Here is a 27,534-nt window from a genome sequence, read left to right on the forward strand (position 1 = left end):
GTTTACTGCAGTCCTAATACACCTAGGTATATATACTTTGTTTCACTGGTTTCAGCGTTTACATGCCAGTTGGATATAGTTAATCTTCTGCAACTTATATGTTACTAGCGCTAGTCAACTAGCCCATTCGAACGCAGCACGCATCTTTAAAATATTCACTCTTAAAGCTCTGACTAATTAAAAAACACCCCTCCTTGAAAAGTTTCCGCTTTTTTCCGAGGGTTGGGGGTGTAAGGTGAGAGAGAATTGTTTGAAGTCGACTTATTCCTTTAATTGTTTTTAAGATGAGTTGATGTTTTTTTGTTAAAGTTAACAGCTTTTGATGATTGGTTTTTGCAAGATTAATGGAGGCTTTTTATTTCTCTCTACTGTTAATATAATTGTTTTGAAACATATTGTCATTGTATTCATTTAAAACTAGCTGTTACCAGCGACTACGTCCACGCATAAGATAAAAAAGTAGCCTATAATATGCCTGTCTATGTCAGCTACCCTTCAGTGAAACTCCGGTCGAAATCGGCTCTGCCGTTTCGTAGATTACCCGGAACTAACACAGCTTGCGGACAAACAGACAGACATACAAAAAATGCGATTTTTATTATTAGCAACAAAAATAATCTTCCCGAATTTTTCCTTTGAACAACAGACTTACAAACAGACATTCCAATTTTATTATATGTATAGATAAATATATTTAAACTTGTAAGTATGTAGTTTCATCACCAGTGGGGACGTATAGAGGACATAGTCACTCCTAACTTATGAGTTAGGAGTGACTTGGTCATAGTCAACGACGCTGTACTGCGGGTTGTTATACATGTAATAAAATTGGAATGTCTGTATATAACAGTAAAAAAAATATTTTCGTGATATAACCTTGCTAAGGAAGAAACAATTTATAACATTTTTGTTTGACCGTGAAGCGTATGTTAGCGCACAATCTCCGGAGCGGCTCCGCTGATTTTGCCGGGACTTTGCAAAGAATGCGAGGGAATATTTTGGGCTACTTTAATTCCAGACGAAGTGACAGGTTAGTAAAGGTTAAAGTTTATTTAAATGTGTATCAAGGAGTACAAGTTAACTTTTTTTATAAGAATCCAAACAAGCATCTGATCCCCTGGTGTTAAGGAAATCGATGCCAGAGAATAGAGAAACTGCAAATTTTAGTAAAAAATATCATTATAACCAATGGTTTGCCACTTTAGCCGGCGAAAGGTATTTTTATTTTTATAATATGAGGTGGCAAACGATAGAGGCCACCTGAAGCGACCGCTGCCCATAGACATCTGCAATTACAAACGCGTTGCTAACCCTTAATCGACAGAAAAGAAGACATTTCTCCTTCCTATGTGTCCATCCTTTTCCTATAAGAAAAGGGTGGTAAGAGAAACCAACTTTTATTAGGCCTCCGGCTCCACACTCATCAGACTGTACGCGGAATTGCTTCCACTTGACGCCTGTCTTCTGTGTGGTCGTGGTATTGCAGCGAGCTGACCCTACAGTGCGAAGACCCAACTAAGGTGTCGCTTGGTCGGATAAGAATACAGTATAAAAATATACACACAGATTAACTAGAAGACAGAGGGAAATTTAAAAAATAAAGCCAAAGATTAATTTACAATTTTAGTTTTTTTATTGTGAGGTTTAATCGTACAGTTCTGTTAACTGGCCACCGACAAATACAAATTGAAAAAATATAATAAAAAAAGTAAGATTTGATTTGAGATCCAAAACAATAGGGCATGAGGTGACATAAAGTAACAACGTAAAAATGTTTGCTTCGTAATAAATTGTATATTACGTGTAAAAGTCATATAAACAAGATAGTACTAGTTTAAATCTATTTAATTATAAAATAATATAGATAAAGAAGATTTACAAATGTACAGTATTAACTATTCAATATTTTTTTAGTAATTATTAACTAAAAAATTGTTTGTATAAAAAGCTTGTTACAAATCATATTATACTTCATACTATTATTATAAATGTGAAAGTTTAGATGGATGGATGTTTGTTAGAGTTTGTAGATTAAACTGCTGAACGGATATCAATGGAATTTGGCATAGATGTAAGGAATAGTCTGGAAGAACACATAAGGTACTTGTTTTTTTTTTCTAATACTACACGGACGGAGTCGCGGGAGAAAGCTAGTAATAAAATATTATATCTAAGTTGATAATGAAAAATGTAAAATACTAAAAACATGAAATATTATAAATTATATGAAAAGATGATAAAATATAAGACAGCAGAATTTTTTTTTCTTTTATTAATAGCATTTACATATTTCATTTTTTTTTCTAAAAGATTGTTTAAATAAAGTTGATTTAAATATACAGAATATTTTAATATGTTACAATTTTATTTTATTTATAATACATCAAATTAAGACATTCGAAATACTAGTGACATGCGAGATGCGAGGGCCTTTGTACAATGACGAAATGACAACTTCACCTTTATTTAAATCACTAACAAACAAACAGACAATACAATATAATAAACTGTCGGACACAAAATAAAAGCACGTCGGAGAAATTTCAACGTATAAATAGGTAGATGAAAAAAAGGTATCCGACTCCGCCTCTGTATGAAGCCACGCCTTTACGTAGAGGGGGAAACCTGGCGTATTCGCCAGTCGGCAGAAGCATTCGCGGTTCGCGTACGACGTTTCAGTGAACATTCAATAAGTTTCCATACAGATAATAATTTAAAAATCAAATACAATTAGCAATTTAGCAATATCAAAACGCATGCGAATTTGACAGTTGTTTTTTTTTAGAAAAAGGCAAAGGTCTCGTTGCCGTTCGGTTGTGTGAGTGTGTGTTAGATGTAATATATGTTACGAATGGCGGATTGTAGTGGAATATACAGCGTGATTTAAAAAGGTAAGCTTCTATATATTTTTAAAGCACTAATTATTATATTTAAGAGAAGCTCATACTTTGTTCTGTAATACTTTAGAGAAGGCGTAAACCTAAAAAGTTTTAAATTTAACATCTTGTGTAGATTTAAAAAAAATAGAACTACACATAAGAGACTGGACTTCGTGTATATGACTATTATTTTAAAATATCTACTTACATTATTAACAGAAAGTATTTGTTCCTCCAAAACTACTACCGATTTAAAAAAAAAATTCACTTGCGGCCAGCAATAAATATGTTTGTTTTTTTAATTGATATATTTTTGTGAAATATAAGTGCTTAAAAATGTTTGACGTCATTGCTTTTAATTTCTTTATATTATAAATGGTATTAAATTAATATTTCATACGTATACCTTTTTATTTGAAATAATGAAAGTAATATTTTTTTAAAGGGAAAAGCAATCTTCCGAAAAGTATTCCATCTTGTTTCTTGTTCCGGATATTACAAAATGTAACAGACTATTAAATTTATAACCAATCAATGTTTAAAATATACATCACAATTTGACGAATTGATAATTTTAATCTTTCATACAAAACTAGTGGCAAAGGTCAAAAAACTTTATCACCGAATTTAACGACGGGCAACATTCTGTGCGAAAAAAAAAAACAAAACCCGTTTTCAACCATTAAAGTGTCGCTTATAATGATTACAAGAAGTCAATAAAAATAAACAATAAGATTCAAATACGAAGGATAAGAAAAAAGTCTGTTTTTAATACTTTTCCGTTTGTATTTTTGTATGTATTGAAATAACACGAAAATTACTGTGCTGAATTAAAAAAAATCTTCACCGTTAGAAAGGTAACATAGGCTGTTTATTATTATTTTTATTTTCACGGGGTCGAAGTCGCGGGCAATAGCTAGTCTTAAAATAAAGCGGATAAAACATTAAATCTATAGATACATTTATATAAATGTGTTTGAAAATGTTCTCGTCATAATAATTGATTAAAAAGTTTGTTAGAAAATAACGATGAAATAAATTTAAAAGCACTTTTTTTTGTCCGAATAATTGTGACAAAAGACCGTAAGACTTCCGTAACAAATGCAAAGAAATAAATTAAAAAGCCGCATACAATATGAAAAAACAAATATTTAATTTGCGCCGAGCAATTAATCACTTGAAATAATTAATTTATATAACACTTATATAAAGTTATTTGTACAGCTGTATTGTTTTAAATGCGAATTTATTGCGAACCCGAGCAGACGATAATGTTTATTTAAATTAATGTAATGCTGGCCAGTTATAATTTTTTCTTTTTTTTTTACATTTGAATTCGAAAACAATGTCATAACGTTTTTAGGTTAGGTCTTACTTTTTTTATTACTGCGTTTAACTCTTGGTGTAATTTTTTTTTATGGAATAAGCAAATAATTCGTTTAAAGTTATTTCATCTGTGTCTTCTAGATATATATTAGACTAGCTGTTTCTCGCGACTTCGTATGTTATGTTATGTTACTCAGTGATAAAGCATTGAACGGTGAAAGAATTTTTGAAATCGGCCAAACAGTTTTTGAGTTATTTCTATACATACAAAAATACAAATCTTTCCTTATTATAATGTTAGTATAGATAGCGTAGAAGTTGGCTATTGACTGCGATAGTAACTTAACTACAAGTCGATTTAAAATCGCAATTAAATATGACATACGAAGTACACACACAATAGTTACTTCATACTAATATTATAAATACGAAAGTTTAGATGGATGTTTGTATGTAGTCTAAAATAGCTATAACCTATAGGACATAGTCTGGAAGAACAAATAGGCTACTTGCTTTAGTTTTTTTTAATTCCACGTGGACGGAGTCGCGAGCCAAAGCTAGTTTACTATAAATAAAGTCTCTATGTCAAGTATGTTTAATGCTGTTTACATTTTCTACGAATCGGCGAAAATATTTGACGATCATAGGTGAAAAAAATGTTTTTCTGGGTGGTACCGCCGTGCCGTGGTAGATCGCTAGAAATTTTATAAAAAAATAACTTCCTTATTTTACGCTTTCGTCATAAAATACCTATTAATTCAATATTTTCTTTCTTTAAATTGTACTATTTTATATAATTTATTTTTCTATTAATTCAAATGAAAGGGCCAATATTTTTTTAAAACAGAGAATTAAAAAAGAAACATTTTCTGTGGCAGAATATTCCAAGGACCTGAGCCTTTGACGTCAAATTAAAAAATAATCTGGATTCCACAAGCATGTGAACAAAGAACAATGTAAGAAATAACATTGTTGTTATAATAACGTAATAATTTATTATATTTGGAATTTATCTACGTAAGAGATATAATTTATATTGTGTAATCGGCATTGACGATTTTTATTCTGTTGCACTTGTTACAATATAATAAAATTTAAATTGTTTGATTAATGATTTTAATACCTCGTATTTGGTTATATTCCAAATTAAAAAAGCACATTTTTAATTGTATTAAATATTTAAGAAATGTAAATGACGTAACCCCACTATTTAATTGTAGATTGTTAAAATCTAAGGATAGAGTAGGTAAACTTTTTTATTTTATGTATTGTATTTTTTTCAATAATGTACTTGTTTTGGTTTTTATCTTACTAATATTATAAATGAAAGTTTAGATGGATGGATGTTTGTTAGAGTTTGTAGCCTAAACGGCTAAACGGATCTCGATGAAATTTTGTGTTGATGTAGAGGATAGTGTGGAAGAACACATAGGCTACTCACTTTTGTTTTTTTTAACTCCACGCGGATCGAATCGCGAGCGAAAGCTAGTTAATCAATAATTGTGAAATGGTCTTATAGGCTAGTAATATAAAACGCTTCTAGTGACCCTTAAGGTAAACTAGATGGCGTTACATGTTCGTAGTTAATGGCTTTTTGTATTTACGTAGACTCATTAGATTCTTAAAGAATTTAATTGGCATTGTAAAGTGAAATTAAGTAGGAAAAAAGTAAAATAATCAAGTGTGACTAAATGTACAAAACTGTACTTTTTAAGTATTTTTTTAACAGATTAATGTAATGACATTCTTATTAGAATAAAAGTATTTTTCTATATCTAAACTATTATAATAAAGCGTAAACACACACTTCTTTATTGCCTAAGATGTCAGCAATTACAGCATATTTTTGAATAATTCTTTTTATTAATAAAAAGGTCTAAACTTGCGTCACGCTTTAGGCTATATATTTTCACGTCATTAAACTTAGGAGGTAAATATTTTGGATAGAAGCCCTAATGTGGGAAAGAGACCATAAGTTGCTGCCAACATCAATAAAGCCAGATTGTCAAGGTTTGTCATGTCATTTTGCCATTTGCTATTGATAATTTGACAAATGTAAACAATAAAATAAATTTTTCACAATAATACGCGGATGAAGCCGCACGGAAAGAGCTAGTCATAGATACAGGAATTATTTTTTTAATTTTATTTCTGTACAGTAAAATGTAATCATAAGTAACCTATTTTGAAACGTCATAAAAGGACTCTACTCAACCTTATTGTTCTGCCCTCGTGTGAAACATGTCTCAACGTGAACTTGAGTTCGAAAGCTCTGCTCCGTTGACGTTATTGAATACAATTTTAGTACTGATATTAATAGCGTGTGCGGAGCTGAAGAAATACGAAACCCTTTGAAGCCAGCTTCTATTCTTAATTCTGGTTGGATTTTAAATCGTTTTTTTAGCATTGTCGCAAACGAACCGGGCTGTAAATGCGAGACATGGAAACATAGAGAAATTGTATATTCTTTTATTATAAACATACTAGCTTTCGCCCGCGAGTCCGTCCGCCTGGGATTAAAAAAAAGTGAATAGCCTATGTGTTCTTCCAGACTATCCTCTACATCTATGTCAAAATTCGTCGAAATCCGTTCAGCCGCTTAGGTTACAAACTCTAACAAACATCCATCCACCTCGGCTGCGTGAAATTAAAAAAATAAAGCCTATGTTATATGATAAATAACCTTTCTAACGTTGAAAGATTTTTAAATTGCCTCAGTATTGATGTGAATCAAATACAAATCTTTCCTCTTTATAATATTAGTATAGATTTCGTTCCGTAAAATAAAAAAAAATTATAAAAATGTAGACTATGTTATTGATAACGTAACTTATGGTCAAAGAATTTTTGAAATCTGCAGTAGTTTTTGAGTTATTTGAATGCATACGAAATATAAATATTTCCTACTTTAATATTAGTATAAATATAAACTTACCTTTTACCTTGAATCATTCTATAAAACTGCATCAAAACCCGTAATTTAAAAGGGATCATCACCATCATCACCAGCTCACTATACGTCCCCATCGAAGGGCTCGGAGCCTACCCTAATATGGGGTGACTAGGCCATAGTCAACCACGCTGGCCAAGTGCGGGTTGGTTGACTTCACACATATCTTTGAACTTCTTCACCGATATGTGCATCACGATGTTTTCCTTCACCGTAAGAACGTTGGGTAAATTATGTACATATGAAAATTCGATAAATCGAACATCACATTGGTACAGCGGGATTCGAACCCAAGACCTGTAGATTACAAGTCAAGTGTTCAAACCACTGAGCCACCGACGCTCTTAAAAGGGAAATATCTTCTTTGCGTCCTGTAGATAACAGGCATCTACAAATGTCTACAAATGTCTACTGGCGGTTACAATTTAAGCGAATTCCGTTGTCTGTTAGTCTAAAAAACCCTAATAGTCAAGTTATTAACTTCAGGTGTAAACGTCCCTTTGTAACAGATGTGTTATTTACTTATATGTAACTTAAAAAAGGTGTTTTTCCTGCATTTTCCCACGACGCCCCGCTTGTGGATAAATATTCATGAAGTAATCAAGTGAAGCAGACGCCTAATACAGTAAACATGTACTCTAGTAAAGGTAGACATAAGTAAATTCCCTTACTCTATATGGAATATTAAACGGTTATGTGACACAAATTCATAAGTTTTGGTAATATAAATGTAATCGAAGGTTTCATATCGTACTAATATTATAAATGCAACAGTTTAGATGGATGGATGTTTGTTAGAGATATAATTTATATTGTGTAATCGGCATTGACGATTTGTATTCTGTTGCACTTGTTATAATATAATAAAATTTAAATTGTTTGGTTAATGGTTTAATACCTCGTATTTGGTTATATTCCAAATTAAAAAAAAAACACATTTTTAATTGTCTTAAATATTTAAGAAATGTAAATGACGTAACCGCACTATTTAATTGTAGATTGTTAAAATCTAAGGATAGAGTAGATAATCGAATTATTTTATTTCATGTATTGTATTTTTTTTAATTATGCCCTTTTGGCTTTAATCTTACTAATATTACAAATGCAAAAGTTTAAATGGATGGATGTTTGTTAGAGTTTATAGCCTACACATCTGAACGGATCTAGATGAAACTTTGCATAGATGTAGAGGATAGCCTGGAACTACAGTCTTACTTTTTTTTAAATCCAAGAGGACGGAGTCGCGGGCGAAAGCTAGTATATAATAAACCACTTAGTTAATTAATGAGAATTATTTATCGGGAGCACAGATCCAAAAGAAATATAAAAATATGTGACCAATTTCTTTACGTATTTTAGAATGTATTTTAACAAGGAAGCCGAATCAAACACTCTTAGTCGATTTTGATGTTTCTGGTTAGGTTATAAAGTAACCAATAATAAGAAATCCTTAATAAATTACCAATCTCCACTCAATAAAAGACTTTATTGAATATAAAAGAACTTATTGTCCGTTTCTAAATGAGATACGACCAATATTAAATAAGAGTTAAAAAGATTCATCATAATTGTAATAATGCGGGTACTTTAGGGTGGGGACTAAATAATGTTGATGTTTATTATCAAACTAGCTGTTCCCGTGCGGCTTCATCCGCATGAAATTATGATTTTTTTTATTGGTTACATTTGTCAAATTATCAATAGCAAATGTCAATCTGACATGACAAACCTTGGCAATCTTCTTTCCTTAATGTTGGCAGCTAATTATGGTCTCTTTCCCATATTTGGGATTTTATACAAAATATTTACTCCCTAAGTTCATTGGCGTGAAAATGTATAGTCTAAAGCGTGACGTAAGTGTAGGGCTTTCTATTAAAAAAGAGCTATTTAAAAATATGCTGTAATTGCTGACATCTTAGGCAACAAAGAAGTGTGCGTTTATGATTTATTATATTAGTATTATATATAATAACAAGCACTCTTTCTTATGGTGTAAGGTTTTTGACAGTTAAGTCTAAGGCCTAATTCTCTTACAGCCAGAATGATTTTTTTAAAACAGAGAACAAAAATATATCGATCGAACTAAATAAGATGATGTTTTCTGTTGCGTTTTTGAGATCGATTTTTGAACTGAATATATTGAAAAAATACAGTATTTTTTTAAATATATCTGAGATCGAATATTGATTTCGACCGTTAGGAAATACAGTATGTTGTGTTGGTGAAATAAAAGTAACATTTAAAAGTTATAAAGCTAATATTTTTCTTGTATAAAACATAATTTTGAAATATTTTCTTACAATTCTAACACTGATATGAAATTCATCTATTTACTAACATGCCACAGACTACATAAATTATATCAAAACAATAAACTATTCTGACTTTTATAAACTGTAGTAATATCCGAACGGTTATGTTTGTTTTTTTAACGGCAATTTATGACGATTGCTGGCAGGTTTTTATTTCACTAAGATAAACTGTAAAAAGGTTCCATTCGATGTAAGATGAAAATGTAAATTTTTTGATGTGAATATTACGATTATCAGCACTTAATTATCTGTGACACTTTAGTAAAATTATGTTGCACGTTTTACAGTTTTTAATTGATTTGTTTACTTATATTTAAATAGTTTTGATACGTTTAATAAATAAGCAAGTTATATTTGTTAGAAAAATTGCAAACGTAGTTTGTTAAATGTAAACAAATTAACAATACGTTTTCTAAAATGCAATGACAGTTAATGTAACTGGTTTTCAACTGTGTTATGTTAATCTACTAGTTACGAAACATATTTAGCAAATGTATACCTTATTGTAATGAGGTTAAAGTGTAATTTCATTCACGATACTAGTCTGCATTCATAGTACATTTCCATACATGCTATGTTGTTAATTATTTCTTTGGAAAATGGCACAGGTGTCGATGGCCGGCGGTGTGACGCCGCCATTTTGAAAAAAACAAGAAAAGAAGGAATGTTCTAAAAGTTCTAACATTGGTAGTGTTGACAGCTTTCTTTGTTTGTTTTGTTTATTTTTGAAAAAAGACAGTTAACATCTATTGGTAATTCATTCACTACTAGCTTTGGACCGCGACGTCGGCACAAACTCATAACTCCTCCTAGGCTAAAATTTCCTTTAATCTTACATACCCCGCAGTGAACAGCATAGATTTGACGTTTCAAATGAAAAATTGCCAGTAAACAAAATTGAATGACTAGTGAATAAAAAATGCTGACTTTATCTATGAAAGTTAACTTACTGAGAGTATTAATTAACTACTTCAAACTCCATTACTTGAGTAAACTCAATTACATTGTGCAGTGATTTATTCTTATAATCGTTTTCAACCAGGTGAAACGCGCTACAACATAGGCTCCATTACGCGAGAAATCTACTTAAAATGTGCATGTAATGAAGACAAACCGTTTTTTAGTAAATTATTTATAACCTAGACTCTTTAATCCTAATGAAATAAATTGCTGGAACCTTGGCAAACTGATGGAACGTTCAGTTCAAAATTCATTAAAGCGTAAAACTGGCCAGTTTTTTTTAAATTAAAAAAAATGGTTTTATAATCTATCGTGGATCTTGAACGTTCTTTTTTTAAAATATTGTTGATGTGGCTATACGTCTTTTTTTGCAGAAAATACTGTTACAAGATATCTCAAATTAAAAAAGCGTGAGTCCACTATTTATTAGGCATAAAAGTTTGTAATAATATGATATATTTGTACTCTTGAATATTTGACATCTGTAAAGAAACTTACTATCCTCCTTACTTTTTGATTGACTTCCCAAAGGTACTCAAGTCGTCTGTTTTTATTATTATTTTTTTTTGTGTGTGTTACGGCAAAACTCCGCCGCTATCGGACTGATTTTGATAATTATTTTCTTATCCGAAAGGTGCGAAACAAATGCAAAAGTTTAGATGAATGGATGTTTGTTAGAGTTTGTGGCCTAAACGGCTGAACGGATTTTGATGAAATTTGGCATAGATGTAGAGGATAGTCTGGAAGAACACATAGGCTATACTTTTGTATTTTTTAATTCCAAGCGAGGGCGAAAGCTAGATAAATACAGTAATGATATTAGCACAGATAAAACAACTCTCGTAGATGTATTATAGATAGATTATTTTATACAAGTTGTTAATATCGATTCAAATTGTAAATGACAATATTAAGGACGTATTTCAGTTTTTTTCGCATAACTTTCGTGCCTCGGATTAGGTATTTATCATACTAATATTATTGCGTTTAGATTGATGGATGTTTGTTAGAGTTTGTAGTATTATGTAGTAATAACGTTTTTTTATTTGCAATAATTTAATCATTGGTATTGTGAGTCGGCCCATTTCGTCGTAAAGCTTATTGGTAGTTCTGTTTTGCTGCTGTCAGGAATTTTGTACAACGTGTAATGCTATTCGTAAAGTTAATTAATTTAAATTTGCTCGCATACTTTCATGAACAGCCTTTTTGAGTCCCCTTGCAATCAATTCATAGAAGAATACACCGTATATGAACGATTTTATGTTCTTTGACCGCGTTTACACGTCCAATTATCGTCGTTAACAGATAAAAAATATTACAACTGTCACTTCGAAATGTCAGAGTTTTCGCGCCATCTTGATGGCGGGAAAATTCCTAGGCGTTATTTGCACAAAAACGTGATATTTTAACAACGTTAACACTGTTTCTATTAAAATTTTACGTTGTAACTGTAGACGTCGGGTGTTAAGTACTTTGACTTTAAAGAGACAGGATCTGTCCAACGCGCTTTCCTTCTGTCATAAAAAAACAATAAAATCTAAACTTGTTGATTTGTGTTCTCGTTTTATTCAATATGCCTTCATAAAGAGATTATAATTTACTGGGTCGACATAAAAAGAAAATGTGTAATTGCAAATTGTTTTATACCCCTTCCCTTATCTCTTACTATGCATGTTTTCTCGTTACTGAGTCTCTCATCCTCTCTTTCTAAACATCTCTCGTACTAAGATTTCTCTCTATAGGGTCCTCAGCCATGTGTATGTTGAAATACCCGAAAAGTGTTAGAATTTATTTAGTACTAACTTTCGCCCGCGATTTTGTCCGCGTGGAATTAAAATAAACAATAGTAAGTAGCCAATGTGTTCTTCCAGACTATTTTCTATATCTACACCAAATTTCATTGAAATCCGTTGAGACATTTAGGCTACAAACTCTAACAAACATTCATTTAAACTTTCGCATTTATAATATTAGTATGACTACAGCGACTTTGCCTAGTCCATTTATTGTATAGTCAAAAGAATCAATTGAATTTAAATGATACAATGTTGTTTTCAATTTTATATTAATGTATCTTGTTCTTACGTGTTGCTGGCGAAAGATATAAGCCATTAAAATTGAAAAAAAAAATCATATGTACGTATCTTTTAGACAATATTTCAAGCAATAATTCGATATTATATCTAAATAGACATGTGAAAGCCTAATGCGTAGAAAAAATAATTTCATTACTCAGAAACACATAAGAAATTGGCAACAATAGGATTTGTAAAAATCATAGATAATATATTTGTCTATGAGTGATACGGCAATAAAAACCTACAGTAATGCTTTTTGGATGTCAATAATAAAATTACGCGACATTATATACAAGAATTAATTAACTATAATAATAAAATTAAAATTAGTTTCGGTACACGGGCTAATAGCGAAGACCTTCGAACAACATCTCAAGAAGCTCTCGTTAGACAGTTGGATTAAGGGCCTGATACAAAAGGCGGTTATTTTAGAAACCGCACGTATAGTGAGGAGATTCCTGTCTCTGCAGCCCTGACCACTGGTTGCTTGTCATCGGATTCCGCAGCCGGTGTTGTTCTATTTTTTATATACCATGTTTTTTTTAAATATAAAAATAATCATGTAAACTATATTATATGTAAAAATAAGTAATTAAAGAAATATAAATAAAAAATTGAATAAATGCATCGAGAAAGAGATGGATGGATTGCGTGAAAGGTGACATGATCAATTAGGGAGTGACTGAGATGACGTATGATAGTTATGTTTAGGACAAAAACCTGTTGCGCCTCTTCGGGAGTAGGATAAGGAGAAACATGATGATGAATTAAATAAATAAATGTCATTAATTTATCAGAGTAATGATACTTTTAGTATCATATATAGAGTATATAAATAACAAACCACTAACACCTCGGGAAATTGCAAAATCGTGATACTAAAATAAAACAATTCAATTTCGCTACACTTTACACAACCACCTACAAGAACTTTGACTTCCGGTATAAATCTTATTACATTCGCAATAGAGTCCTAATCGCGATATTCCAATGCTCGTATAACTTGGTTAAATTCTTAAACCGGACAAAGTTAAGTGCGTAATAAACTTGGACTTTATGTTCAAGTGGTAAGGTTGATAATTGCTTGTGATATGTGAGAGTTGTGACGCGGTGGGCAGATTAAACGAAATGTCTGGTTCGGCTGCGCGCGCGCCGCTACGTGTGTGGTCTGCCTTCCCATCGCTGTCCAGTATGCTCTACTTCAATATTTGTTTAAATTTATCCTATTGGTTACTGACTCGGTACATTTTTCGTCTTTAATTAAATTATATATCCTTTCAACTCTACTATGTGATGTTTTTTTTTTATTTTAATCATATTAATATACAAAGTCTCCAATTAATAAGATAGTAATATTTGGTTAACTGTCAAATTACTACTGACAAGCACCCTAGACAAAGTAAACTTCAATTAGTGATATCGGTAGTAGAACCATTAAAATATATTAAAACGCATAGGAATAAATACGCGACAAGCACGTGACATAACGAATATTATTGTCATTTACAAACATTTTTGAAGTGGTTTATTTTAATTCAAAATATCTACTCTCAAATTATCAATTGATGGTGTTAATAAGATTTCTTCTACATCTGGCCATACAAATTTCATCAATGTCGTTACGAAAACCTTCTCACGAATATTCAAGATAACCCTCAAATAAATTTACACGTAGAGTAACCTGTCGATCATATCTTGCAACCAGTTTGGTCTCCCCGGTGACCGCAACCGCAGTATCCTCCGAGCGGTTAACTTGTTATAATTATTGGCTGGCTGTGTTTTATGCGACTTAATGCGGATAAGCCCTTATATTTGCATATCAATATTCTACTTAAAGCCTACCTTATGTATTATGGATACCAACCTTAAAACTGATGACTTCCAATTAAGGGCATTAAGTAATTTTGAACTATGAAGCACTTTGTGTACCACAGTCGTTGTGTTAGCGTTGTCTTTGTTTTATCAAAAAGAGTGAAAGAGATGCCGATATGAATTTAAACAAGTACTTTGATAATGGACACCTACAATTACATTAGTATTTATCAATCCAGTATTAATTTAATCCTAATATACCCTAAGCTGATAAACACTAACAACCTTATATAGAGTTTTATAATTCAGTTTTGGGGTTAGCTTAACAAACATCAGTTCTTTTTCCAATTAAAAAGCCGTCAAATACAACCCAGACTTATAGATATCACCCAAAAATGGACAAACAAAACGGACACTCCAATTTTATCATATTGTATAGTTAACACATTATTAAAATGGACCTACGTTGGGTTATATTGCACTAGCTTTCGCCCGAGACTGTCCGAGTGACATTAAAAAAAACAGAAGTGAGTACCCTATGTGTTCTTCCGGACTATCCTCTACATCTATGCCAAATTTCATCGAGATCCGTTCAACCCTTTAGTCTATAAATTCTAACAAACATCCATCTGAACTTTCGCATTAATAATATTAGTAAGATTATTGAAATGAACTTTCGTTGAGTTATTTTGCATATGTTATAACAACTGCATGACGATAAGGAAGACTATAAGGTGTCAGATGTCGACTGTCAATGTAGTGTGTAACCTTTAGACGAAATGTCAGGGCGTTCACACCTTTTTTGATTTTCACAAATGATCTCCGCCTTGGCATTTATGTAAGGATCAGTATATTGTAATATGTTCATAATTCTATCCTCTGTATTGAAGATTATATTGCTACACGACTCCGTCTGCGTGGAATTAAAAAAAAAAACAAAAGAGCCAAGTGAAACAAAGCCTATGTGTTCTTTCAGAGTATCCTCTACGTCTATGCCAAATTTCACTTCGATGAGATCCGTTTAGCCCTTTAGGCTACAAACTCTTAAAAACCATCCATCCATCTTAACTATTGCATTTATAATATTGAGTTTTTAGTAATTAACGTTTTTTTATTTTCTTAACAGATGGCGTAGTACTCCTAATCCAATATGGCGGCGGTGTCGACAACTGTACACCTACAGGACACCAGGATAAAGATTCAGGATCACAGCGATGAAGAACACGAGCCATATTCGCCAACAAACACTAGGGATACAATCAGTCCCGAATACAACGAGGATAAATCCGAAGATAGAACAATACATACATCCTCTTTCTCCATACACAACGTTTTAAAGAAAGAACGAGACACAAATAGTCCGGAGAACGTCTTCTCAACGGACAAACTTTTACAAAACACGCCAAATTTCGATGATAGTCAAAATTCTAGAACGTCAGAAAGCGTCAGTCCTAGGCTTGAAGATGATGATAACGGTATTGAATATGGCGCTGAAATAAGTGTGGACGATGAGAATTCTTGTTGTAGTGATGACACTGTCTTATCTGTTGGTAACGAGGCACCAGTTTCCAGTTACCATGACAACGAGAAAAGCAGTCCAGACACCTCTCACGGACTATCCTCGTTCAAGCACATACAGACACATTTAAACGCGATCTCACAACTTAGTCAAAACCTTAATGTAAACCAACCTTTACTCCTCCGACCGAGTCCGATCACCCCAAACCCTCTTATGTTCCTAAACCAGCCTTTACTATTTCAAAATCCACTAAACCAAATGGATTTAAAATCAGGGGTGATACCAAATAGAATGCCGCTACCACAGAACAATTTAAACCTTAACTCACAGCATTACGGTTTAAATTTCGGTCTGAGAATGAAAAACCAAACAATCGAAACGCGTCATAGAAGCGATGAGAATAGACGTGTTAATTATATTACACCGAAATCACCAGATAATGAATCTGGAAGGGATTTTATTAATCAGAATTGTTTAAAATTTAGTATAGACAATATTTTGAAGGCTGATTTCGGAAGACGAATAACAGATCCTTTGACTAAAAGAAAGTCTTTAAAATCTAGGTCATTTGAGGCTAAAGTACCTGTGAAGGAGGCTTTATTGCCTTCCAAACCGGACGTACTTGAGACTAGAGTGCCCGAGGTTAAACCGACTGACAAAGGGGCAATTGATCTATCGAAGAGCGACGATGGTTCAAGCAATCAGAGTAGTACCACAAGTAAGTAGATTTAGGCAACATTTAAATAACAATACCTCGAAATTATATCGTCCTCATATAATTTGTTAGTAAAACTATTCAGTTAGATGATTTTTAGTTTCAAATACTAATTGGTTCTACAAAAATAACACTTATGCAAATAACAACCAAAATAGCAGAAGTGCAAAAGGTTATAAAAGTGTCCGCACACCTGTAACTAAACTATCACACAACTGTTTAGTCTTGCTTGGATTTCTATGAGCTTATATAAAGGTCCGCATACTACTTGATTTTAATTGCGCAACTAAACAGTTGAATACAACACAATGGACAATCGCAGAATTGTTGCGATTGTTTTGTCGAAGGTGTGCGTGCGCTCTAATACGTCTTAAATATGACTTAAAGATGTCCTTTTTTACAGTTTTTCTTATATTAACAAGGCCCTTTATATCTGTAGTTACATTTAATACTAATATAATGTAATCAAGGTCAATTACGGATGTCTACGTTGTAGGCACGACGACCGGCGAGAACGGGCCAATGGTGTGGCCGGCTTGGGTGTACTGCACGCGTTACAGCGACCGGCCAAGTTCGGGTGAGTGCTACTATACTATAGTCATTATTTAATTAATTAATATATGGTATTGTTGACGAAATTAAGTGTAGTTTACTGAAGTTTTAGGTTTAAAATTGCTTAGTATTTCTTCCTTAAAAAGGATAACAATGTTTTACTATTCGTTTATTGAGCATTCAAGTATTTTTCTGTGAGAAACCTACACTAAACGGCTTTTTAAGAAATCAATTATTACGATTACCGAAGCTATTATACTAAAAATGTTTTAAACAACTCATATGTCTGCGGTAATAACGCTCCCAAAATGCTTGTGTAAAATTGACAAACATTTGTAGAGGTTATGTAACAGTTATCTTTACATGGTTGCCAATATGCCGCTGTTTTCGTGTTTGCAGTTGGCAGCACTGCGCGTTAAACATCAGTTATTAACGCAATGGAAACCGCAGTGGTTATATCTTTTATGATTCATGCTCTTATTTTGTGTTGTTAGTGCTTAGAAGTTTGGTTTTTTTGAGGGTTATTTCGACGATATCACAACTAATATAATTATAAGCATAATGCAAACGAAGTAGAGCATTTATTCTGTTGTTGTTACACAAAGAATCATCGGTTTTTATCCAATTTTACCTTACAAAAGAGAAATCTTGTATTCTAAACTGTTTTAAAACGGTGTTTAATTCTAACCTCTATGTTTAAAAAGTCGTAATCTCTAAAAACATTTTGGCTAATCTATGATTTACAAACTTCTGATATACTCTTTATTAAAAGACCATAAACCGCAAAACAGCTTGCGAGCTGCTTACGTACGGGAGGGCGTGTAATGAAGTGAAAAGGGCAAATTTGATAACTGCCCCCTCGGGGATGTTCCGACGGATAAGGGAGGCGGAACCCTTGGCTTTATACAAACAGAGAAGATTTACACTGCATCAAATGATTCGGGATGTTTAAAAATAGTTCAATAGCTGTTGCTCGCGACTCCGTCTGTGTGAAATTAAATTTATTGATAAACTACCTTCCTAAAGATTATAGAATTTTTAAAATCGGCCCAGTACTTTTTACGTAAATCGAATACATACTAAAATCCAAAAATACAATTCTTTCCTCTTTATAATACTATAAACTAGCTTTCACAGGCGACTCGTTCCAAGTGGAATTAAAAAAAAGTGAATAGCCTATGTGTTCTTCCAGGCTATTCTCTACATCTATGCCAAATTTCATCGAGATCCGCTTAGCAGTTTAGGCTACAAACTCTAACAAACATCCATTCATCTAAACATTCGCATTTATATTATTAGTATGATACGAGTAAGATTCAATCTAAATTAGGAAATTATAGGTATCGATTAGGGTGTTTAAAAAAATTTACCCCTAAGAATAATTAACTAGTATTTAAAAAATAACTTTTTTATGTCTTTGTATATCAGTGACTAGCTGTTCCCGTGCGGCTTCATCCGCATGAAATTATGAAAATTTTATTTTATTGTTTACATTTGTCAAATTATCAATAGCAAATGTCAAAATGACATGACATGACAAACTTTGGCAATCTTGTTTTCTTGATGTTGACAGCAACTTATGGTCCCATATTAAGGTTTTTATCCAAAATATTTATACCCTAAGTTTAATGGCGTAAAAATGTATAGCCTAAATCGTGACGTTAGTGTAAGATTTTTTATTAAATAAATAATTATTCAAAAAATGCTGTAATTGCTGACATCTTAGGCAACAAAGAAGTGTGTGTTTACGCTTTATTATAATAGTATAGATTAAGCTTGGGAGAATAATCGTATCTTGCGTATTTATTGTGGTCATAGAATAAAAACGTGTTTTTATTTTTACTCTATTTCTTTTAAATGAAAAAAAAGTTTGTACAATCAAACAGTCATGCACGATGGCGACGGGGGAGTCAAAAGTAATTGAATTAGAAATCATTAGGCATGAAAAGTAATGTAGCTACCTACTTCATAAATATTTATCAGCGCCCCTCAGAGGGCCGATATAAAAATGGCTCTAGTGATGTGACATTTTTGTCCATAGTCTTATGTTAGTTTTTATTTTGATTCTTATTAGAAATTTATAAACATAAAACTTATGCGTGTTTGATTTGAAGAAAACAAATTTATAGGATACTAATTATTGCTCCCGACTTTGCCCGCGTCAAATAAAAAAATACAGCCTATATTATATAAATAAAAAAATAATCCTTTATTGCTGTTCTTAAATTAATGTTTTAAATTAACGATTACATGCTGTCTAATATTTAGGGAGATTCCATGTGACGTCATAATGATAAACTAAAAAAAAAAGAGAAAGAATAATAAAAAAGCCTATGTTACTCACAGATAAATTACCTTTCTAACGGTGAAAGAATTTTAAAAATCGGCCCAGTAGTTTTTGAGTTATTACGATACATACAAAATTACAATAATACAAATATTTTCGCATTATAATATCAGTTTAGATTAATTTGTGACAATAAAAATATAAAACTCATTAATATATAGTTGCGTTGATTTAGATGTATGTATCTTGATGTTATTTCAAAATTAGATAGAATACAGTCAGGAATAATAACGAATTCAGTCGAAGTACATACATAGTTACTCAGTTTTTTATTCCTTCGGACGACATCGGGGGCAACACCTAGTGTTATAATTAAAATGATTGATACAATGGTTACTAAGTGGTACAATATGTGACATTGGTCACGCCATTCGAACCCGTACCGATTGATGGAATCGAATCAGTTGATATCGATTTTCACAGTAATCGAGAGGCTATTCGATTGTTAGTTAAATAATAATTGACATTTATTACTATTACGTCCGGAGTAAAATGTGTACTCAATAATTGCTGTTAGAGTAACAATTCGTTACAGAATGTTCCACTGCCGCTGTTTTTTTCGTTGAATTATAAGAGACTGATTAACATGCAACAAGGTAGCAAGAACTGACCCTTAGCATAAGTCATTGTTGTCAATTGCAAAAATAATAGATGTCACAGTAAACGGTTATGTGAACAACATCAAATGAAAATTCCGAACAATTATGTTTGAAATATAAACATCGCAGTATAAAGGCCTTTTATGTACGCTCCATTACACAAGTGTTTCAATTTTTTACATTAATAAACGAGACACTAACACCCTTTCGAACAAGCCGTTAACAAAGGTAATTTTATTGACAGTTGGATGTACTGTCTTTATATAGGCAAAAGAACTAGTTCATATTACAGGAAAGGATGATTACAGCGCGTCACATCACTAAACTATAGCACTGTTTAGTCTCGACTCCAACTTAGAGGAGGAGGAGATGGAGGTGAGCACACTTCTCAATTTTTTGTTATGCAACTAAACAATTGACTACGAAACAATTCATCATCATCAGAGGCACTACAGCCGAGGGTGGGCCTGGGTCTGGTCCAGTAAATTCCTCCATATCGGTCTATTTTCGGCTTTTTGTTTCCAGCCCTTAATGCCGACATTTTTAAGGTCTCGTTCGACATCTTCTTGCCATCTTAGTTTCGGTCTCCCGCGTGATCTACGTCCCTATGGTTGACTCTCTAATAGGCGCTTAGGCACTCTGCAGTCACTCATCCTCGCTACATGTCCTGCCCAGCGTAGCCGACCAATTTTTATGGCCTTGACATTTGGCTCATTAAAGATTTTGTAAAGTTCGTGATTGTATGGGGTTCGCCATTGATTATTTACAAACAGAGCTCCATAAATGCGCCGCAGTATCCTACGCTCAAACACCAACAATCGTTCTTCGTCTTTTTACTACGAAAGAATCGACAATCAATATTCACACAACAATTGTGAGTAGTTTAGTCAAAGGTGTGAACCTATATTTTAGTTTCTGGGCCAATCACTATCGTTGGTAGTAGATACAGTTGTAAGAATTGAATTATAGATGGCGTTGAAGTCAAAATTATCGACAGTGATGTTAGTATTTGTAATGTAGTCCTTTGTTACTTCGTCCATTGAAATAAACATTAATTTCTATATCCTGAATCGTAACTTAACACGGGTTTTTAAACCAAACGATGTAGATAGAACAACCGTTTTGTTATTTGGCTTCATACAAGATAATTACGGACGTCAACGGAGCGGAAACTTATATTATTGCAAATGTATACAATGGATTTTCATAGTAGTTCGTAATTAAGGTAAGTGTACAAAAACCGATACATTGTTTACGTTAAAGTCATGTTTGCGGTATTTAAAAAGTTTTAATTTTTAATCACTACTTTTACCGACTGTACAACGTGTAGCTAACCAGTTAAATAGTAACAATCGAACGCAATAATCAATCTCGAAATAAATTTATTTACCTAAAGAAGGTTACTTTTTTTTAAAGTTAAACCGTTCACGACAACTTTACATCTCACTAGTTTTCGCCTTGACTCTGTCCGCGTGGAATTAAAAAAAAAGTCGGTAGTCTATGTGTTCTAGACTATCCTCTACATCTATACCAAATTTCATCGAAATCCGTTCAGCCGTTTAGGCTACAAACTCTAACAAACATCCATCCATCTAAACTTTCGCATTTATAATATTAGTATGTTCTATCTTGATTTTATTTTTGCTTAACGAATTACATGAATATTTTTAGACACTTTTCTCCGCATCTGTACATTTTAATAAAATGTTTGTGGATTACATTACGTTCTTCGTTCCGTTTTACGGAAAGACTAATTGCTATAGCTTTCGTGTTGAGATAAAAAAAGATAGCTTCATTAAGAGATGTAACACGTGTTTGTTACTTAAATTAAAATAAATAAATCATAAATGTATTAAATATGGTTCTTTTAAATTGAATAATTATCACGATTTTATTTGAATGAATTTAATGAATAATCTTTTTGTGTTATAAAATCTAAACTTTATCATATTATACGCTTATGTCTTAATAGATTCTGCTATTTTATTATTTAATGATAGACGGGACAGCGATTTGCATGATAATAGGGTTGTCACTTCGTAATTTAAGAATAAATATTAATTTTAGGTTATGTTTTTGTTCATATGTCTTTCTAATGCTGGTTTCCAATTTTTTATCATAACCTATTGTTTCATAAGTATTAGGTTTCAGTAAGTTTCAATGGAATAACTCAAGTTATGTATCGGAAACGCATTTTATGAAGTTATCGAATCAAATACTAACATATGGTCATAAGAGGCGGTGTTATATCTAACAATATTATTTAAAATATCTACGAATATGTACGTTTATAGAGTTTGACTATTACTATATTTATTAGACTCTGAGTGACGTAAGATTTATCGATTTTTTAGCATCATGGTTTGCCATTTTTAAACTACGTGTTGGCAACCCTAAGCACAGCTATTACAAAATGTTAAATTGATAGTGAGCGTTGAAAGTAATAGAATTATTATCCGCAATAATTACGCGTAATGGCCGCCTTTGAGGCCGCCGCCGTGTGGCGGAAACATGACTTCATTAACATAATTAAGGGCACCTACACACGAGAAAACTTATTGCAGAGAAACAGCGAAATATATTAGAACAATAAGAAGTATTGGGACATGATTAAACAAAAAAATTGGAACAATCAATTTTCGTCATTTTTAAAAATAGAGATTTTAATTCATTCTTATTACGACAGAGTGTTCATGCACCCTAAAGTCGAGAAATATACTAGATTAAACTGTCATTTTTAATTGAATCTTATCGAGTACTTTTTAAAGTCGAAAATCGAATGAACTTCCAATATTAATACTCTACAATGCACGCTTAATTGGTTACGGTACTTATCTTGTGTACTCGCAGTTTTTTTTAATTATTTTTAATTATTACAATCGATTTCGCGTGACATTCGATCGATTTTGCGAGAAAAATAAAATGCAGTAATGAATTAATTAAACATAAACATCGAGTAAAGAATTTTTTTAATGTAAAAATCATTTTAACTGTCATTAAATAAACAAGGTAATTACAGGTTTTTTATTTCAAAATAACACCAAGCAGTGATTTAAAGTCTAAGCCACACTAAAGAGCAGATATTAAAAATATAAACGAAAGGAAACATATTATTTAGTGCCTGTCCCATCACTGCCTGATAGACGCTCAGATAGCTTAAAAATGACGTCACTGTCATATAAGGTAACAAAATCAGATCCATCACACATTTTACACGTTGTATTGTTATCAGACAATTTAAAATTTATTGGGACAGGCTTTTAATGAATTAAAACAATTGTCGATACATCAAACAATCGCACATCCCTAACACTCGCCCTATCTAAACATCTGTTTTCACGCTTCGAATTGCAATTCACTACAAGATAGACTCCGGACTAAACTTTGAGCGCGGCTCTACTTGCACTTAGAGATTGAATTAGTTAACATATTGAGGGTGCATTTACATTGTACACACAACTGAGGATAAAGATTTACATAAACGTCCCTAATGTACTGAATTTAAATTGCTGCCTTTTGAAATGTACATCCAGCGAAAAATAAATGAATAGAAACCTGTGACCCATACATGTAGAGGATATTTGAATCTTGTATGTTGTTTAAAACAATGTTTCATTCTTTTATGTTGATTCTATTATACATGCTCGAATGGTAGTCGAAAAACAAATAATTGCTTTATAAAGTCGACATTTTTGAAGTTAAGTAAGGAGTTCCCTCTTTACTTAATCAATCATGTATGGCGATGTTTTAGTGAGCTCTGGATTTTTAAGTTATCTTTGTATTAATTTCACTGTTTTGATTTGCAATTAGAAATATTTAAAACTAATGAATAGGGAGAAAATGTATCGACTGTGTTGAAAAGAAATGGCTTCTTTCACGAAAACATTTGTAAATAAAAAATGATTTAAAAAATTGACAGATAAAAATAATACAGAAGGAACGGTGGCTACTTACTGCAATCTTCCAGTTTTTCTTCCCTATTTATTATCATAGAAATGTTATCGATAGTCGACACTTTGTGTTAATGACCATCACTATTTTTATAAGACATTATTCCGCGCCATTAGTTGTCGGAGTCGCGAACGATTTTTCACACTTATTTCGCTTCTCCACTTCGCTTTACAACCGTGAAAATTGTTTTTAGAATTTATCTTCTATGAAATCTTCGCGAAATTTTGCTCGCTCTGATATCTTGAATTACCTTTTTAAAATAATTTATATTAATTAATCATTTACTAACTAAATACTAATTAAAATTAACAATATGTTGATATTTTTAGAATCTTTCAGAAACCACTGTTTCCTATGACAAAGAGAAATAAATACTTTTTAAAATATACTCGCATTAGCTGTTGCTCGCGACTTCGACCGCGTGGAATAAAAAGAATGTGTGTGCCTAAGTAACTCACAGATAAATTACCTTTCTAAAGGTGAAAGAATTTTGAAAATCGGCTCAGTAGTTTTTGAGTTATTTCAATACATACAAAAATCTAAAAATACATATCTTTCCTCTTCATAATATTAGTATAGATTATTAGGTATAGATTTAGATAGATTAGTATATTAGTATTTATAGATTACATACATAAGGAGTTACGATACTTTAAGACTAGAAAAGCCTGAATTATTTAACCCTTAATAAAGCAGGAGAAAAAGAGTAATATTTTTATTAAGCACAAGATGTATTTAGGCACACTTAAAGAATTTAAAAAAAATGTCAGGTTATTTTTATAGAGTGTGTCATCTGTGCCGGTCAATAGTAAGGATTAAGTAGAAATCTTACTAATATTATAAATGTGAAAGTTTAGATGGATGTTTGTTAGAGGTTGTAGCCTAAAAGGCTGAATGGATTTCGATGAAATTTGGTATAGATATCACTTTTGTTTTTTTAATTCCACTCGGACGGAGTCACGAGCGAAACCTAGTTCAACTATAAATGGAGCTTTAGCCTTTCAAAGTTCATACAAAAAAGCAAAGACAAAATCTGACAATTGTTATAAAAAAACATGTCGAGAAAGATGTAATTAAAAAAAATAAAATAACATACATACCAACATAAAGAAAGCCACAGATTAATAATTAAACAATGAGCTGTAGAACATGGCGTTTATTTCCAAACATTCGGAGCAAGGCGCGAGTTCCGAACTGTTGTTAATTTTAAATAATTACTAACACGAGTATAACTAACATCTAATTACACATCATTAGTACGAAAGTTCGTTAATTATTCGTTATAACGTAACGGTTACAGTAGCTTTTAATAATAACGTAACGCGTTATTTCTTAGTATGTGATACGAACATGTGACACGGCTTTTTTTGAATAATACGATGACTAAGTAATAATTAGTTACAATTTCATGTTACTTAGAAAAATCTATTTTACTAATATTATAAATGCGAAAGTTTAGATGGATGGATGTTAGAGTTTGTAGCCTAAATGGATGAACGGATCTGGAAGATATTTGGCGTAGATGCAGAATATGGTTTGCTTTTTCTTTCCTTTTTAATTCTACGCGGACTGAATTGCAGGCACAAATTATTATTCTTTAAATTCTAAAGTTTAGATGGATGAACGGATGCTTGTTAGAGTTTGTAGCCTAGACTGCAGAACGTATCTCGATGAGGCATAGATGTAGAGAAGTCTGGAACACATAAGCTACTTGCTTTTGTTTTTTTAATTCTACACGGACTGAATTGCAGGCGAAAGTTAGTAGCATAATAATAAAAGAGAGAAGATTTTTAATTTTAAATACTTTAAAGTTACGAAGGGATATCCAGTATTCTTATAAACCTTTACAGTTTAGTAACAATACGAATTAAATAATTCTCTCTTGAAGTTTGCGATTTAATATCATTGCCGTAGTTTGTCAGTTGAATAGCTTTATGAACACCGAAACGAACTTACTGGAGCTAATAAAATTCAGTATCACAGCGTTCTGATGAAGCGCTTTACAGTTTAAATTAAAGCAACAATAAAACTCAATATAACTCGTCCTGTTCTAATAAAGCGCTTGAACGCTGCAGCGGGTTGGAATAGGACGTTTGAGTGACTTTTAATTGGTAAACTTTGGTACCAATTGAAATTTCAGCGTGAAATACTCCAATGGAGGAGAGGGGTTGTGGGGCCATTCAACAAGCGGACAATAATCTATACTCTTGTAATAAAGCGTAAACAAACACTTCTTTGTTGCCTAAGATGTTAGCAATTACAGCATATTTTTGGATAGTTCTTTTTTAATAGAAAGCCCTACACTTACGTCACGCTTTAGGCTATATATTTTCACTCCATTAAACTTAGGGGGTAAAAGTTTTTGATAAAAACCCTAATGTGTGTGTGAGGCAAGGTTGTCCTGGTTTGTTATCATGTCTTGTCATTTTGACATTTGAAATTGATAATTTGACACATATAAACAATAAAATAGAGTTTTCTTAATTTTATGCGAATGAAGTCGCACGGGAACAGCTAGTTTTTAATAACATTTCTCTTACTGTTAATTTATTCACTAAGGGAGATTCTTAGTCTGGACTTGATAGGTGTAATGTCCGCTAAGCGACGGTTTAAGTGACCAATAAAGTACGGTAGAAAAGTATGAAAACTTAATCATTTTTTTCAAAGCTTTTCACAATAATTATCTGCATTTTTCTTATGTAGCTGAAATCAAGTAAAGTTTTAGACATTGCGAATGTTTGGTTTTATTCTTGAGGCATATGACGATATTCTCTCTCTCTCTCTCTCTCTCAGAGTTCAATACGAGTTACAAAGATTAGTTGCATTATAAATCGAACTCGTAAGTCGACAAGCGTGAACCTTTAAAAGACATTAGAAATATTATAATCTATGATTTGTAAAGCGAATAGAAATTAGTCGCCATCACGACACGTAATAAGTATTCAATTTGTTTCACAGAACTATTGTCATTGCGAGACTTCTGTACAGATCCACTCACTTTTGATTGCTGACTTAAGTGACAAGCGTAAAGCGATTACTTTGTTATTTGGGGTATAAAATCAAATACGCTTCAGTCCAATTTTTTGGTGTGTAGTAAAATTGACAAGTTACAATTTTATTACAACAAATAACAATAATTTAATAAACTCTAATGGTTAAACGAGCACATGACACTCATTTGTTTTGGTGTTTTACTCCAGTATTTCAATATTTTTAAGCAATTGAAAATTAAATAACGAGAATAAAATCTATTTAAAAATGCATCTGTGTAAACAAAACAAATGCAATAAAGGTACAAGCTAAATCTTATCCAAAAAATGTTACTTGAATTTCAATTCCGATTTTATTTTTATCAATCGCTACAACTTGTCACTTGGATCAATCACCTAATTTAATCACATTTCCCGGCAGTACCCGTAATGCCGTGAACCCTTGGAGGTTAACTCGCTGCGTCCCGCTGCCAAGCTACGAACTTAACGAGGATATCGCAATTGTCAAATTAAACGACATTTTTTTAAACATATTACAGTCAAT

General features: G+C 32.2%; 1 protein-coding gene across 2 annotated transcripts in view; it reads left to right on the forward strand.

Moving 5' to 3' along the window:
* The first annotated feature begins 2,623 nt into the window (after positions 1-2,623).
* Positions 2,624-27,534, forward strand: part of LOC106101873 (homeobox protein invected-like) — a 54,757-nt gene continuing 29,846 nt past the window's right edge. For both annotated transcript variants that reach the window (XM_013281225.1, XM_013281226.1), the window contains exons 1-3: positions 2,624-2,891; positions 15,444-16,554; positions 17,048-17,128. In XM_013281225.1, coding sequence (XP_013136679.1) covers positions 15,468-16,554; positions 17,048-17,128 — 1,168 coding nt within the window. In that variant the 5' untranslated portion in view covers positions 2,624-2,891; positions 15,444-15,467. The remainder of the gene's footprint in view (positions 2,892-15,443; positions 16,555-17,047; positions 17,129-27,534) is intronic.

The sequence above is a fragment of the Papilio polytes genome, unplaced genomic scaffold (assembly GCF_000836215.1).
Source record: "Papilio polytes unplaced genomic scaffold, Ppol_1.0 DF823935.1, whole genome shotgun sequence".
NCBI classification, from domain to species: domain Eukaryota; kingdom Metazoa; phylum Arthropoda; class Insecta; order Lepidoptera; family Papilionidae; genus Papilio; species Papilio polytes.